At 35.5% G+C, this 17013-nt stretch overlaps 1 protein-coding gene across 1 annotated transcript in view; it reads right to left on the bottom strand.

Moving 5' to 3' along the window:
* Positions 1-16699, bottom strand: part of LOC132115321 (serine/threonine-protein kinase mTOR) — a 182706-nt gene extending 166007 nt beyond the window's left edge. The window contains exons 1-16 of the mRNA XM_059523721.1: positions 16620-16699; positions 15872-16046; positions 14749-14857; positions 14325-14557; positions 13690-13890; positions 13466-13600; positions 10239-10514; positions 9422-9530; positions 9006-9189; positions 8314-8442; positions 7719-7963; positions 5864-6079; positions 2974-3179; positions 1699-1821; positions 1101-1184; positions 577-669 (exon numbers count right to left, since the gene is read on the bottom strand). Of these exons, the coding sequence (XP_059379704.1) occupies positions 577-669; positions 1101-1184; positions 1699-1821; positions 2974-3179; positions 5864-6079; positions 7719-7963; positions 8314-8442; positions 9006-9189; positions 9422-9530; positions 10239-10514; positions 13466-13600; positions 13690-13890; positions 14325-14557; positions 14749-14857; positions 15872-15991 (2463 nt within the window). The 5' untranslated portion in view covers positions 15992-16046; positions 16620-16699. The remainder of the gene's footprint in view (positions 1-576; positions 670-1100; positions 1185-1698; positions 1822-2973; positions 3180-5863; positions 6080-7718; positions 7964-8313; positions 8443-9005; positions 9190-9421; positions 9531-10238; positions 10515-13465; positions 13601-13689; positions 13891-14324; positions 14558-14748; positions 14858-15871; positions 16047-16619) is intronic.
* Positions 16700-17013: the final 314 nt, after the last annotated feature.

A 17013-nucleotide genomic window follows, 5' to 3' on the forward strand; every position in this document is an offset into this window, starting at 1 on the left:
GCTACATGAGCTTCTGTGAACTTTTGGTAACCTAAAACTAACTAAATCATCCAAACTCTATAACACTCCTGATTGCTGAAGCAGAATATGACAAAGTCATACCAAGAATGAAAGCCTCGTGTAAAGTTGTGTAAATGTTAAGCACATTTGACTGCACCTCATAATAGTATTGTAAAATCTTTCAGACTCAAAGCATGCAGTCTAAAGTGTCTCCAAATATTAGTGAAATAAGTACATCTGATGGTTTCCATAGTTTTTATGGAGTAAAGTGGAAAAGAGAGTGCTTTTCAATCATATTTCTTTGCAAAAGACAAAAACAAATGGCTTCACAGAGTAAAAATACAAATCTTGTGACTATAAGAACATTAAAGTACTTTTTTTCTGTTAACAACAGAATAAGCTCACCCTCCCAGGTTGAGAGAAAAAGAAAAGGTTTTAAAGCTACGATATGTTTTTGATTAAAATAGTAAATAGTTTGTTTCAATCTCTCAGGTTAATGCCAAATCTTGGATCACACTACCAATTAAAAAAAGTGCATAACAATGGACCAAAGGTTTAACATGGGAATGAGCAAACCTGTCGCTTAGCTAATGAAGACGAGTCCTGCAGCATGTCCATAATAATAGGGAACAGCTCATCCATCCATTTCCTCATCTCCAGTCCACTCACCTGGTACAAATTAAAGAAACAGACACACTTAACAGCATTCAACTGAACGAATTTAATGAACTTTCAAGATTGGAGATATTTTGACTGTAATTTAATTTTGAGTGTGAATATAAAACAGAAGTATCGGGAAAAAACTGCTGATAAAAACAGTTTGGAAGCTACAGCACTTGTCCTAAAGATCACTCTGTTCTCTTAAAGCTAATTCAGATGGCATCTAACTATTTATCTTTTCAGAAAACTTCAATTCGCTCTTAAACTGAATTCCTCTTTTTCAATCTTTGCAACACCTACTCACCAAGTGTCCACAAATATTCTGTCTCTGTGCTACTATTCCCAACTCTCTACTCCACAGACCTTCTCGGGAATGTTTCCCAAATTTTGTATCTGAAAGCAACTGTAGATGATGTCAAAAGATCAGGCTAGGAAATTACCTGAGCAAGTTCTCCAATAGTAGCTAAAACACTGATAACGACTCCAGGGTTTGGATCGGGGTCTTTCAGCTTCAAGATGAGGGCCTGTGGGAATAACGATTGGAAAACCACAATTATTTAGTCTGACTTTGAGAACATCACCAAATCTATATCCAGAAAAAAAACTGCCATTCATTTGGGAATCCTAAGGAATTATTGTAGTGCTATTAAGTGAATTTTAAATAGAAATGCTGAAAAAACAAAACAAAGCCTTAAATACAACAAAACTATTTTGAAAACAGTTCACCTTTAACAAAACATCGTTGAGTCATTAATAGATCCTCTGCTATGCCCTGCTTTACATAACATTACAGAAAAATCCTACAAAATATATTCATTACATCACATTAGAGGACATATTTTTCTCTTTTCTACTAAAAGCCAGCATGCTTATGTAGTTTTACATAAATTATCTACAAATGTGTTAAAATAATGTTTACAGGGCACTTCAGGAAAATAAATATTGATTCTTCAAAAGTTCATGGTGTAGATTAAACTGAACAACACATCTGACAACCACCCCCAAAACACATGCAGAGAACAGAGGATGTGAGTGTACCTTGAGAATCGGCTCCATGTAGGGGCGGATGAGTCGGGGGGCATTAGACACCAGGTGACCCAGCATGCGGGCACTCTGTTCTTTGTTTCGGCCCACGCCACTGTGTTCCAACTCAGTAAGAATCTGGACAGAGTTTTATTTTATTGGAAAGCACCACAAGTTTGACATTATTCAATTTTGTATCAACAGACACATTCATAACAGATGATTTTATATTTGATCAAAATAGAATATAATAAAAACAAATAAAAGTGAACTGTTCTACAGTCGCACAATGTTAATGCTTCCATGCAATATAACATCTGCATAAGTTGCTAGTCAACATAAATAAACGAGTTAGTTAAGTGAATTTGTTGATGTGTCAGGAAACAGACTCAGGTCAAACTGACTAAAGCTGCAGTGAAACAAATCAGCAGATATTTCAGCCGAAAAACCTTTACTGATTGCCATCTGTTACTTGTTGAGAAAAATGGCTACAGCTCCTCTTAACAATTCTCCAGTGTAGATGTCACAGTTACGTGTCACATGCAGCTGCACGTGCATTGTGGAGGCAGCAAAACACTGGGAATAGGTGGAGGGAAATGGAAAACTCCATGGAATAAGAGAATAAAATGTAATGTTATGTCTTTGGATGTCAGATGCAGAATACAAATATTTTTTATAGAACACTGCTGTTAAAGACACCATTTGAAGCTAAACGCAGAAATTTAAACAGATGGACTACAGATGAAACATGCTATGATTACCCTACTTTTAAAGCATACATTTGATTTAAACAATAGGTTTACATTATATTCACATATACAGTTCATAATGGACATATAGTATCAGCACTGCAGTAACAGCATGAAATAGCCAGCTATTTAAACCTATAATATTTACCTATTTTTGCCTCAGAATTCTGACTTTTTTCTTGCAAATGCAGGTTTATATCTCCTAGTTTGGACTTCCTTACTCAATTTAAGTAAAAAATTACAAGTTTATCAATTCTGAGGGGGAAAAAAGCCAGAAGTGTGGGATATAAACTAAAATCTACAGATATATACTCAGGATGCCAGATTGTGACAAAATTATCACGTTTTGCGATCTTTTCTCCTGTTAGTGTGAATATTTTGTTAGAAGTTGTACTGGTGTACCATCTCTACAACTTTATGCCACCAATGTCAACACTCTCATATGTTAGTCTGAACCCCTGATATTTCAAATATATAAGTATTAGTAGTGTGGTAGGATTCTATTTCAAATATTGCCACATGTTGTAAAGCATGCAAATACCTGAATGAGCATCTTGCGCAGGAAGGGCATAACAAATGCAGGGTTCATACTGCTGAGACGGCCGATTGTGCAGATGGCCAATTCGCGGATCTCAAACACTTCATCGTTAAGTGCCACAAACAGGGCTTGGAGGTTCTCTGCTTGTGCCAGGTGGGCATCAAAGCGCTCGTCCAGGGAGGCCAGCACACAGTATCGAATATCAGGGTCTGACAGGAAGTCACATATACAAAAATGATTGCACCAAAAACATTAGGATATAATGTTCCAGATCAATTGCCAACAAAACATGTCAATATTAAATCAAGAAAAAAAGAGTTTCTTTTTAAAGTGATAAAATGTTATGTTGCAAAAATGAATACACCCTCAAGAATTTAATTAAATATGACTATATAAAACATTTCTGGTGCAAGTTAAAGGCACATTTTTGATGAACAGGTAAGTATGCTGAAGCAAAAAAATTTAACGAGTAATTTCTTGACAATTAAATTAAATTAAATTCAAATTAAATGTATGCATTTAGCAGACGCTTTTATCCAAAGTGACTTGCAGTGCATTCAGGCTATCAATTTTTACCTATCATGTGTTCCCATTAATTAAAGCATTACATGGGCATTTGAATAATTCTCAGACTTAATACTAACAACAATAAAACCACTTTGGAGAGAATTGTCAGGAGACTTAAGCGTGAAAACAGCATCAAAAGTAAATGAAAAAGAATGGACTTGTAAGTTAACATGCTCCCTGAAATGATCAACCCCCTGGGCTGGCCGATATAACGATATTATCATATGTCGACAATGTTTGTATGTATCGCAATATCGATGTCAACAGTAAGGTAACAAACCTTACTGTTAAAAAACCTGAAAAAAATGACAAATTTTAAACCTACATTGCTAAAAATATTTTACATTGCCCAATAGTCAGCATAAAGGTGTTTTTGCATGCAAGAATGAAATAATTTAGTTGGAAGGTTGGGAATCGAAAAGCTATTCCACATTCAGAAATCAGATCTTACACACACAAGCACTAGACTTGAACATTTGAATGGAAAAAAATAAACAGAACTATATCATAATACCCCATAAATACAATTCATTATGTCTTAAGAACCTAGAGAGTTTAGAAAAAAACACAAGGGTGTATTGGATCCGTGCATCAGCTGCTGCTGCCAGTCATTAATTTTAAAGAACAAAAGAAAAGAAAATCCCTCAATGATCTTTACTAAATAATTTTTGTAACCTCGCTTTATATTTTATTTGCCTGTTATTCAGCGCTAAATGGCAACGTGCATCTGTGTATGCGATTATTTTGGAGATTTGTTCTAATACAATTTAGCCTATCCCTTTTTAAGGTATAGGCCTATTCTATTTTAATAAAAGTTAAACAGAAAAAAAAAAAAACTGTGTGCTTTAAGATAATAAAACCAAACAGGATGCAATTTCTGCCATCCCGGTTCCTGTAAAATTGAGCACATCAAAAATGAACAAAATATTTCTATAGAATGCAAAATGTTGTAATAATGAACCAATTCAAACAGAAAACAAATAAAAAAAAACTATCAACAGGCTGCAAGAGCTCCAGACTTTTTTGTAACTTTCTTTTTATAGAAAAACTAAATTTTCATTTGATTTATTTAACAGAAAAATATTTTGTGTATAGGTCTATTTATTTCCTTCATTTTATTTATATTGGTCATTTTATTTTCTATTGTCAGAAACACTGCAGGTGCGTGAAAATCTGACGATGTGTGAATCCGCGTTCTGTTTTTGATCTGTTCTGTATGCTCCTGTTTGCTCATGTTAAAATTGTTTGTATATTTAATGGGTCAGACACTCAATTTTATTTTTATTCCATGCTAATTAAATATTCTGATTTTATCAGTTAACAGTCGGTTGTTGGTCAAGAAAATTAACCGCAATTAATATCCCTACTCAGAATTAGTAGGCTATACCAGAAAGAAAAAAAAAAAAGTTTTTGCTCAGAATTCGTTTTTAGTCCCTGCATGATTTTAGCCACATGATAGATATCAAAAAGAAAGAGAAACATTGGAAATTGCTATATGACATCAACATGCATTTATCGTTCTTACAATTGCTGCCAGAGTCTCCAACTTCACCATGATGAACGTAAATTGTTTTTTTTTTATGCTCAACAAAATTTCATTTCTAACACAAATTTAACGGCAAAGCTAATGTTTTCTGTTAGTTTAAGCACAAACTAAGAACAATCAAACCAATCTTTGTGGCAATAATTAAGACCAAACTGAACATGGTGTGTGTTTATGGTGCGTGTTGGCAAGGGCGAGGGGGGTGGTGGAGATGGGGCTTAGGTAGAATATATTATCCAATATCTAAGATATTTTTTAAGGGGATTATCGCTAAGATATTTTTGACATATCGCCCAGCCCTACAACCCCCTCATTTTGTGAAGAGTGATGTTTTCTTGGAGAAGAGCAAGAAAATGCCATGCAAGTGTCTAAGAGCTGGCAAAAGAGAAGAGGACTTAATCTCATACAGTAAGACGCATCAAACATCACTCAAGGTCATATAGATGTGGCAATTTGTCATGAACTTGTACAATCATTACAAGTGGGTGATATCAAATTACAATCCACAATATTATCACTAATCTTTTTCATTATGGTTTTTATGAATATTTTGCAAGTTACAGAGCAGTAAAAACTAGTACAACTAATTAAATTAGACCTACAACTAATTTATGTAAAACGGTTCTCAATGTTTGTTGAATTTATTCAAGAGTATAGAAATATTTGCTACCCTTCATTTAATTAAATTATTAAATTTTTGGACCAATTGTACAAGTATAAACTTACAGAAATGTATACATAATCCTATAAGTTAATATGAATTTAAGCAGCTGTCTCTCTCACCTGGGTCAGTGATGCCAACCACCAGTAACTTGCTGAGAACGTCAGCCACCACCTGCACAGCGGTTTGACTGACCACATGTCCGTGGCCACTGATCAGGTGGATGGAGGGGGTGAGCAGACGTGAGCAGGTGCGTGCTGCCTCCATGCGGATCTCCTTGTGCTCACTGTTCAGGAAGTGGTCAGCACAGTGGCGCACAAACTGAGTCAACGAATGACCTTTAAATTAAACAAATAGTAAAGAAAATATATTAATTTGCCAGTGATATTTTGGCTGAGATCTATATAAATGCCTTTTTTACCGATTGTTTAGCAATCACATCATTGGTTGTGTTGATATAATAAACTGTGACGATGCACATCAAAGTTTTAGCGAAAAAACAGTTTTAAGGAAAAAAATTTTTCTAGAGTAACTTTTGCTAGTAGTGAATTATCCACTAACCTAGTTTATAGTAGTATTTTTGTAATAGATTATGATTTTATATTTATTCATTTGTTGTTTTTCTATATGTGTTAGATTATTGTGTTTTACACACAGAGTGATGATCAGGTCAACACATTGATGTATAAAAATTCTTTATTGATTAAAAAAAAAACTGCGCTGTTATCAGCCGATACTCTGATTTCCTGGTAATGGATTGGTTCTGAAAAAGTGGTATCAAATCAGCCCTAGTAAACATAAACATTTTACTTTATCAGTGAGCTTGTGCTGAAGTGAATGGCAGCTTCAGTGATTATAAAGGGAATGCTCTTGGCTCACTCTGTTCTCTTTTTTCACAATTTTGATAAAGGTTTTATTTTTATGCTTTTTCATTATTTTTCATTTTTAATTGGTACCCATAGTAAATATGATTTTAGACTGATATTTTAAGTAAATATCATTTTGTTTTCATTCAGTAAAAAGCAGCAAGTGGTCACTATTTCTAGATTAACATTTTGTAGCCTTTTTTCGTTGAACTGTGTGTACTTTATAGAAAAAGCCATTTTATCCAGATTTTTCTTAACACTGTTTTAATTTTTTGAGAACTAATACAAAAACATTGAGCAATTTATTAAATATTGTCAAAATTTGGAAAAAATATTGAGATACAATGTATTAGAAATACTGCCCAGCACTAGATCTGGGTGGTTGTTTACTTGCTCAAATCAAAACAGCCCACCCTCAAGTATCTACAAAAGCCTTAGGCCCCTCTTGTGCAATTATTTGGGATTTGTTTTACTAGTTTAATCTCCTCAGCAAGCAACATATATTTGAGGCATCATTACTATCAGTAGTGGGGACAGGTCAGGATGGTTAACTAGTCATCTACAAACCAGATAGTCAATTGGTGAGGTTGACTGGTTAATCTAGATCAGTGTCTGGTGGACACAACAATAATTATACAGGGCTTCCTTGACATAACCAGACAAATAACACACTAGCCAATTACGAAACTGTGACTGAATATGTTAAGCAAACCCCTGCTGTATGAAAGGAACTGCAACTGTCCAATTGTCTTTCACATATACAAAGCGAGAGTCACTCCCTGCTGCAAGTGGAGAGTTTCAATGCAGAATCTATGGACATCAACACTATATATTTTAGTCACTGTCACTATGAATCTTGACTATCACGTGTTCTATTAATTATCTACTTTCACCTGTAAAATCGTAGATAATAAATAGAATATGTGATAGTCAAGATTACTAGAAACTTCCAGGCTGGTGCGTTCAGGACCAGGTTTGAACAAAATTATGCAGGACATTGGCCAAGCAAAAAAAAGGACTCAATTTGTTTTTAAAAACTGGTAGCATTAATTCATAATTAAATTAACAGTAAAGTTTCATTTCAACCACCATCACTGAAAGTGTATTGTACCTTCAAATTCAAAGCTGCCAAGAGTACGCAGTGCCAGGGTGATGCTGCCTACGTCACTAGCCTCCGGGATATTGGTCAGGCTGGGTGATGCCAGCTGGTACGCCAGGCCCTTGGGCATACCAGGGTGACGCAGAGGCTTGTGCATGAGCACAAGAGAAAGCATTTTTAGTAGTCCATCCTGAATGTCCTTCTTCAGCAGTGGGATCTGCCTGCTCAGGTCATACAACACTGCAGTCAGAGCAGGACTGGGAAGAAGAGAGGCAGGAAATTAGACTCTTCTGGGATGCACAATAATAGTAAAAGTTTTGTGGACAATCAACAGCAGTCAAGTTTTTCATGGTGTTAAAAACCTTTTGTTCTAAAGGCTTATGCTTAAATGTTTAAATTTAGTTTTGAAGACAAATATATAGTGTGCCTACATATCAGTTTTTAATTATGCTACATGTCTATTAATTGTCTTGCACCACAGTAGCAAATAATATGTTTATATCTATGAGTTTGCATCTCCAAAAAAAAAAAAAAAAAACACTATTGCCTTGTAAAGGAGAAACTGAGAATAAAGCACTAGCCCCAAGAGGTTAAACTTGTACTGTACCTGAGACCAACAGCTAACATGGGCTCAAGAAGTTCTTTGACATCCTGTTGAATGCTAGGCCCCATAGCTCTGGACAGCATACTGATACAAGTGAATACAGTAGCATCCACCTGCATGGTCTTCTGCCTCCTAAAAGATTACAAAACACGGGAAAGAGGGCAAAAAGAAGAAGAAAATCAAATACGTACATACAGACTGTGTCAAAGCAGCTTAAAAGTGTTAAACAGGATATAGTTTCAATAACACAAACAAAATTCAAATTCCGCTGTAAAGCAGATCTAAAAAGATGACAATAGTAAACAGTCAGTTTTTCAGTTAAAGTCAGTTCATTGTTGATTCAGTGATGTTATTATCCTTCTCAGTTCAGTTCTCATCTTTTAGGAACTTCAAACTTTTATATAACTTGATATTTTATATAACTTTTATCATTTAAACAGTCTTTCTTTTCCAGGAAAATACCAAATACTCTCTAGAATGAGAACTTCCGCCACCCTCTAAATTATATATGCAGCCTTCAGCTGTTTTCCATGTCTCCTTTGTTACTGTATAACAAACAATGAGAGCAACTAGCAAATAATAATAGCATGCCCTCTTGTGGCTTACTGCTTACATTTTTGCAGGCCTCTAAACAGTGTTTGTATCGGAGCTGTGCACTAACAAGAGTTTAGATTTTAATGGTTTCAGGTTCTTACTTGTGTGCAAAGTCTTTAGGTGGCAGTGCAGCTTTGATGATCTCCAGGATCTTGCTGAGGTAGGGCTGAATTTCAGTCCTCACAGCAACCACCAGCAACCCCAATGCTTGAAATGCTGCCGTCCGCTCCTTTTCTTTCTTCAGGCAGCCCAGCAGGTGCCCCATAGTGTCCTGTAAATACTGATCTGAAGGCAGAAGAAAAATGTCTAATATATAGTCAATCAAATATAGCAAAATATGAACACAAGCAAAAAAATTATATCATTATATGTACAGTCAGCCCACAATGTATCTGGCAACTTTGATATAGATTTAAAAATATCTGAATGTCACTGAATTAGAAACAAATATAATTATTGAAATAGTCAAAAATCTGTTTTGAAAGTAAGGCTGTGAGATGATCACAAGTAAGTGTACCAGTGAAAGTGTGAGGCTGGAAGGCAGCAAGTCGGGGCAGTAGGTTTAGGATAGTCATCTGAATGAGAGGATTCTTACTGGTCCTGTATTTCAGCACCCAACGACACACCTGATACAACAGCAACAAAATACGTTAGATCCTTGGATGCTATGGGAAATGTCAACTTCCCTGATCACAGATGCAAAGTTTTAAGAAATGTCTAAAGTTATAACTAAGACTACAATCTTATACACCACAGAGACATTATTTAAACAATATTGTTCACTCCTGAATATTACATCTGCTGAAATCTGAGAAAAAAAAAATTGAAACCTTTTTATCAGGAGATATCTTAAATACATGCCAAATTCATGATTGTTCAATCAACTTTGGCTTGTATTGCATAGAAGGGTTTCTGAAAATCAGAAAGACCATAGATATCCATGTGATCTTCTCAGCATGTTCACTAAAGATAGATTTTTTTGATCATGAATAAGCCTTAATGATTCATTGTAATTTTAAGAGATGTTATGCAAAACTACAAACTGACTATTGTTTAGCTTAACCTCAAATATGGGTGTATATTTTTTTAACAAAAAATTCAGATTATACTTATGCTTTCTCTTAATGGATAAAATATTATTTTTCTGAAGTGGATTGTTGGAAAAGGAGAAGAATCGTAAATGAACATGAAATTATCCTAAATTGATAGGAAATTGACAAAAAAAAAAAACCTTCCTACAATTTCTATCTAAACTGTATTACTGGGACTGCTTCACTTGAGACCAGCTGCAGATAGTTCTTTCGTCTTCAGTAATAAATGCAATAACTGATCACCTGGTCAAATCGCTCCTCCATCAGTTCTCTGCAATACCGGCTCTCCACCAGCGTGCTTTTGGAGGGAACAGGTACAGCTCCAAAACTTAGGAAGCCCTGTGGTGTGCTATATCCCAGCAGCCCCAGCAGAGCATTGGACTGCTGCGGCTGCACTGACTGAAAACTGGTGAAGGGTGTGATGTGGCGAGGTTTAGTGCTAAAACCCATCAGCTCCTTGCAGTACTTATCATGAACCATCTGCTGCTGTGTAATCTCCTCCATTTCCTCTCTCATACGCTGCAGGAATGAAAGATAAAAAATAAAACAAATAATAAATTAGGGCTGTCACAGAGATAATGACATGAAATACAGCCAAGTATGGTGACCCATACTCAGAATCTGTGCTCTGCATTTAACCCATCCAAAGTGCACACACAAAGCAGTAGTGGGCAGCCATTTATGCTGTGGCGCCCGGGGAGCAGTTGGGGGTTCAGTGCCTTGCTCAAGGGCACTCAGTCGTGGTATTGCTGGTCCGAGACGTGAACCCACAACCTTAAGGTTAGGAGTCAAACTCTCTAACCATTAGGCCACGACTTCCACCATCTGAGCATGCATGATTACCTGCATCTATCCTTCTTCAGGTCAAGTCATATATTTGTGGGAAAAAATCTGTTTGCCATTCGCTATCAGTATATAAAAGCGTTATCTTTTTCATGGCATCTTTTCATGTGATGATCCCGGAAAACGCTGGATGCACTTTTTTCAAATAATATATCATGGTGCTCATTGATGTATTATATTTTAAAACACAGTCACAATTAGGCATGGGTTGATTACCGGTTTTAAGGTATACCGTGATTTGAAAATGTCACGGTTTCAAAACCACAATATTTTCCATTATACCGTTTCTGCGGTATGAGCTGTTTTCCATGTCTCCTCAATGACTGAAGGAGTAGGAATCCCTCAGGCTGAGTGCAGTGTAGCAAATGGTCAGTCACATGGGTATACTTCAAATTCAGCGTTCCTTTCCGTCTCGTGCACAGCCGCGTCTGCACAGCTTTCAAAAGTATACTCAACCACAGATGAGCGCGGATGGATGAGCTCACACTTGCAGTACCATGGGGTGCTCGGCTGTCTGCGAGCCCTCTTGATGACGAAAATAAGTAATGCCGACAGTGTGTGGACAGCCAAAGTATATTTTGGGCTTTACTCGATCTGCAATCGGCCATTTTTTGCCTTATTGCAACTCTCTGTTCTGGCCTTGCAATGCAATCATTTTCCAAAATGCAATTTATGTCAAAATATGAGGTCTGTTAATGCCCGTTAACACAGGCCAGAGATGCTGAAGATGGACACACAGAGAAAAATACTGTAGCAGGCAGATCACTCACTGTTCATGATGCATGAACTATTGGAGGAAAATCCTCAATATTGATTTGGGGGTTTATATGAATGTATTTCTGAATGGAGCTGAGTGTCTTCTGAAAAGTTTATGTGGTATAATTTCACAAAACTTGTCTGAACATTCTTGTTTTTCTTCATTGTGGGTTATTATTAAATCAAATTATGTATGAAATATAACTAAATTATATGTAATGATATAAATGATATGTATATGAATCATAAACAAAAATTTAATAACTGTAATTACAGATTTATGTTAAATAAAGATGTCAGTCTTTAATTTTTTCTTTTTAGGAAACAAATCAAAGAAAAAAAATAAACATTCTACTGTTTCTAATATTCTGTATGTTGCTCAAAAACAAAATATATTCTGTCCAGCTTGAAAAAAATATTTTTTCAGAGCTGTAACAACAATACTGTGAAACAGTGATATTTTTGCTTAAGGTTATCATACCATCAAAATCTCATACCGGCCCATACCTAGTCACAATGTTTGCAATTAAAATTATCACCATTTGAAATAAAATGTTCCCAAACAAAACTCTTGCGTGCTTGCTTCATTTTCCCCTCACAATCTGCTGTACTTTATATGTTTTTGCATAAGCTACGTGTGTCATCCTCTTCTTCTTAACCTTTTTTTTGGTGGTTGGCAAACCAGCTAGCCGCCTACGTCTCAAACTATGCACATTAATGGTGATCATGATTAATCCACCATTGATAAGGTTTATCAATTAAAATATTTATTGACTTATCGTCGATTAATCATTTTTCATCCTTTTCATATGCGCTACTGTCATTGATGACAGACTTCCTAATTCAAAGTGTAAATCTATTGTCTTAAGGTGACAGAAGCAGCAATAGTGCAATAGTAGTAGACATTATACCCACAAACATCAATTTAAATTCAAATTAATAAGTTAGTAAAATAATATTTTGTCACAATTCATGCGTGTATTTAATTTTTTAAGGCCATTTCACGGTTTTAATAATCAAAGTAACCAGCGACAACCACCTCTTCTTCTTCTCATCGGAGGCATGAGATGTAGTACTAAACAGTCTCTCGCTGTCGATGCTTGTAATGATTTTTGCGTCTTTCCCTGACAGTTTTAAATCCCTCCACACAAGTTTGCTGCATTAGTTTGATCGTGTCAAGTCAATGTTCGGTACAATTTAGTCTGTCTTTGTGCTTATTCGGCTGATCACTGAAAGAGTTTTTTTTTTGTTGATATCATTGATATAATATTGATATTTTTGATATCGCAATATGACACTTTTTTTATCATGTAAAAATGTATGCCGGTATTATCGTGTACGGTATGATATGGAACACCCTTATTAAATTATTTTCAATTATGACTGAATCAGCATATTTAAAAGTTTTAGTTGACTCACTCGTAAAGACAATCCCTTGCCGCCACCTCTACAACACTAAAAGCCTCTGGTCCAGACAGAATCAAGAATCAGAACATAAAATTATACCAATAATAATATACCAATGAGCTTAATTATGTAGATAAATACATAAATAGCAATATTATTACATATTGCGATATTGAGCCACTGAAAATTACCGCAAGAGAAATTTCTTTTTCGCTACAGCCCTATAATGAATATAAGCATTGAAGCAATGAGTGATGTCAAACTTGATTGAAAGTTAAAAAAAATTAAATAAAAGTAAACAATGCAAACAATTGAAAGGACAAAAAAAAAATTAAACAGCCTAAGAAATAAAGAATCGAATGATAAATAACACAAATAACAAGCAACAAAAAAAAAAAGAACCAAACAATGAAAGAACATATAAAGAACAAGCAAAAACTCAAGAATCATGAGCGGTCTCTTACCTCTCCCTCCATACTGCTAATTCGCACCAGTTCATTGAGAATCAGTAGAGCTCCATGGACACGGTCATCCTTATTCATGCCTTTCTCTTTAGCCAGAGTCTCATCAAAACCCTTTTCAGCTTCCTCAAACGTTTGCTGTTTATGACGATAAAATATATGGAATATGTGGCCATACCCATAATACACACACATTTAAAGACATTCAAAGTTGTTTTAATTCTGACCTTGTACCACTGTGGCTTCTGCATCTCTTTGGTCTCTCTCTGGGTGGTAAGGATCAGACAAGCTCTGAGTGCAGATACTGCACCTTCACGGATCGCCTGTTTGGAGTCCCATACAGCATAGAAAATGTTATCAAAGAACGGCTGCACCTGCTGGAAGAAGAATGTGGGTGCGCTGACAGCAAGCTCTCGCAAAACCAGCACCTGGAACAAAAACAGTGGCAAGTGGATTCAGTTCACATTAGACAGAAGAGAGCAAAGAGACAGAATGAAGTACTGTTAAGGAAGCTAAGATACACCAACATCCAAACAAGTATAAGAATCCTATATAAAGTTTAATTCACAATATACTATGATGAAAAAATACTATGGAATTCAATGGCTACCAGCCACTGTTTGGGTACCAACATTCTTCAAAATAACTTATTTTGTGTTTAACAGAAGAGAGAAAATCATACAGGTTTGGAACAACATGAGAATGAGTAATGGATGACAAAAGTTTCATTTATGGGTAAACTATAGCTATAATTTAGAAGAAACATACACCAAGGAAAAATGCTACTTTAACTTAAAGGCTTCAAATAGTTACCTTGCAATTTATATTGACAATATAAAATTCGGTAAATGTTTCTACGCACCGCTGCATGCCGTCTGCCCTCATTCCTGTCTGCTCCCAGCCATTCTAGAGCTCTCTTCACCTCAAACTCCACATACTCCGCAGTGAACGTGTCTCCTGCCATGGACAGGTGACCCATGGCCTTAGAGGCCATCTCCATGACCACTGAGTCACTGGAGGGAAGCAGGTTGCGCAGGTAGTTGGCAAAACGGCTGATACGGGTGGCATTTCCACCTTCCACTCCAATCAAACTCACTGGAGAAACAGCCATTACACAATGATTAAAAATGCTTTAAAAACAAAGCAATACAATGGTGACAAGTCACGTTCAATGGAAAATTATAGGTAGAACTAACCAAAATAGAAACATAAGGCCACATTTGTTTACGTGTTGATTAAAAATAAGAATATATAGTAGACAGCAATTGTAATGAGTTCATACTCACCTATGGCCAGGATACCACCTTTTTTCTCATTCACATCTGAGCTGGAAACCAACTCGAATATGTGGTGGTTCAGCTCGTCATAGAAAGTGGTGGCTTCATCTTGGCTCAGCTTAAGTCAGAAGCAAAAACACTGCTCAATAAACATGACCCTTCTCAGTAGTTTATATTTATGTATGCTTTTAATGTAAGGCTGTCAATTTCAGGTAACTCTGTAAATGATACGATCATTTAAATCAATCACAAATTACCGCACATTTTATGTATTATTTACTGGGAAAAGTCCGATGCCACATAGGTGCTACTACAGGCACTGTAAAGCTGGACTGACTACGAACTTGCAAATAGATAATTTGCAACTCCCTTTAAATAAGATGTTTTTGATGATTGAATCACAAGTGGTCAGCACTAAATACAGGTGGAAATGGGATCTAAAACATTTTGCGATAAGATCACTGAAACTATCTGTGTTAATACAGAATCTGTGCATTAGGAAGCCATTAATCTGTCATTAATATTAATATTCAAACTAACAAACTGAAATTCACTCACTGCTGAGTGAATAGATTTCGTAGCTTTAAAGTACAATTAATCTATATTTAATGTATACAGTGAAAACTATGCTGTTTTATTTTACATTTGATAATAATCGCATTGTTTATTAATTTCTTTAGTATTTCTTTACTGAATACTACTGTTGAACCTAACTAAAAAGCACCATTTATTTCATTTGTAATGTATCTTTGTTTGTTCTTATTTTATTTATTTATGCTATTTCTTGTAAAATATTTTATCTAATTATTGGTTAGACTGTTGATGTGTTTAGCTGTGATACTGAAATTGGAATTGTGAAATTTCACTGGTGTCTATCTGGGTGTTTGGTTATGCACATGCTTTTATGCTTCCATTATTCTAGTGTTTACATAGTAAACATGTTTCCTTTATTGTTTGTTTAAACACATTGCAAGACAAAACGTTAATTATCAGTCACAGGTGTGGTAATAAGACATTACATTTAGGCAAAAAATATAGAAATTACTATGTCAAAGCTATGCTTTTGACTCTTCTGAAGAAGCTTAACAATGTATATATTTGGATGATCAAGGATACAGGTAGTACATTTTACCTCTCTTAGTTCTGTGGTGACATAATGCTGGAGGTCTTTGGCGGCTTTGGCACGTGTGTCTTCATTTCGACTCTTAAGACCACTCACAAACTGCTGCAGGACTGTAGCAGTGCCAGACATGCTGGCTGATGGCTGGGATGCAGCTACGTGTAGGTCTGCTTGCAATTCAAACAATCTGCCATATGAGAAACAACTGGGTAAAATGATCAGATTAAATGGTGATCTCGATTTCCAGATGCCAATAAACCCCTTTTACTATACTTTAGAAATTAAGAAACATTTTTTACATTAAGTATCCCTTTATGAAACATAGGCATATTTTATCAGGCGATACCGTAATGCCATGAAAAGTATGACATGTCGTCAAAAAATCGTGAAGTGGGAGTTTTCTGATATTCTGTATTGCATTACACTTTACATACTCAGAATATACAGAAGCATCTAAAGACGATTTTGTCATTTTTAAAGAATGCTTAGTAATTCCTACCACTGATGAAAGTAAGAGAAAAACATGTAGATCACAGTTATTAATGAAAATAATGTAAAAAAAATACAATAACGGCACATTTAGGGGATAAATCGATAGATAGATTAGTTAGCCAAAGGTGCTACCTACAGCTAACGTTACCTTCAGTCGGGTTATTTTAGCAAGTGTCTGTCAACTGCTTATGTAATATCAAACATAACATTTTAATGGATTAACGTTAAATGTATTTAGAAATGCAGTATTTAGAAAATCAGTATTTACCGAGGTACGTTAAAGAATTTACCACTGGATACAATGCACTCGTGAAACTGCAGTAACAGAGGGCGGGCATAAACCTTTGAGTGACGTCCCGTCCGCCAATAGACAATTACTTGGAAACGCTTGACTGTACAGTTTAACCAATCATTCGATCAGACGGAAGCGTCTCAAGCAGGAAAGAAACATAGGGTGAATCCAATTCACGAACAAGCACTACGTACTAAAAATTCCGTATAACATTGTTAATGTCATAGAAATACGATAAGATAATAATCCGTTGATTGTAGATTTTTCTTTTGTGCGAAAAAATCATTAGGATATTATACAGTCTATGATATTAACCCATTTAGTTGCCGCAGTTTATAGTTGTCATTTTCCTTTTGTAAATATTTTTATT

This window comes from Carassius carassius, chromosome 34 (assembly GCF_963082965.1).
Source record: "Carassius carassius chromosome 34, fCarCar2.1, whole genome shotgun sequence".
In the NCBI taxonomy this organism is placed as follows: domain Eukaryota; kingdom Metazoa; phylum Chordata; class Actinopteri; order Cypriniformes; family Cyprinidae; genus Carassius; species Carassius carassius.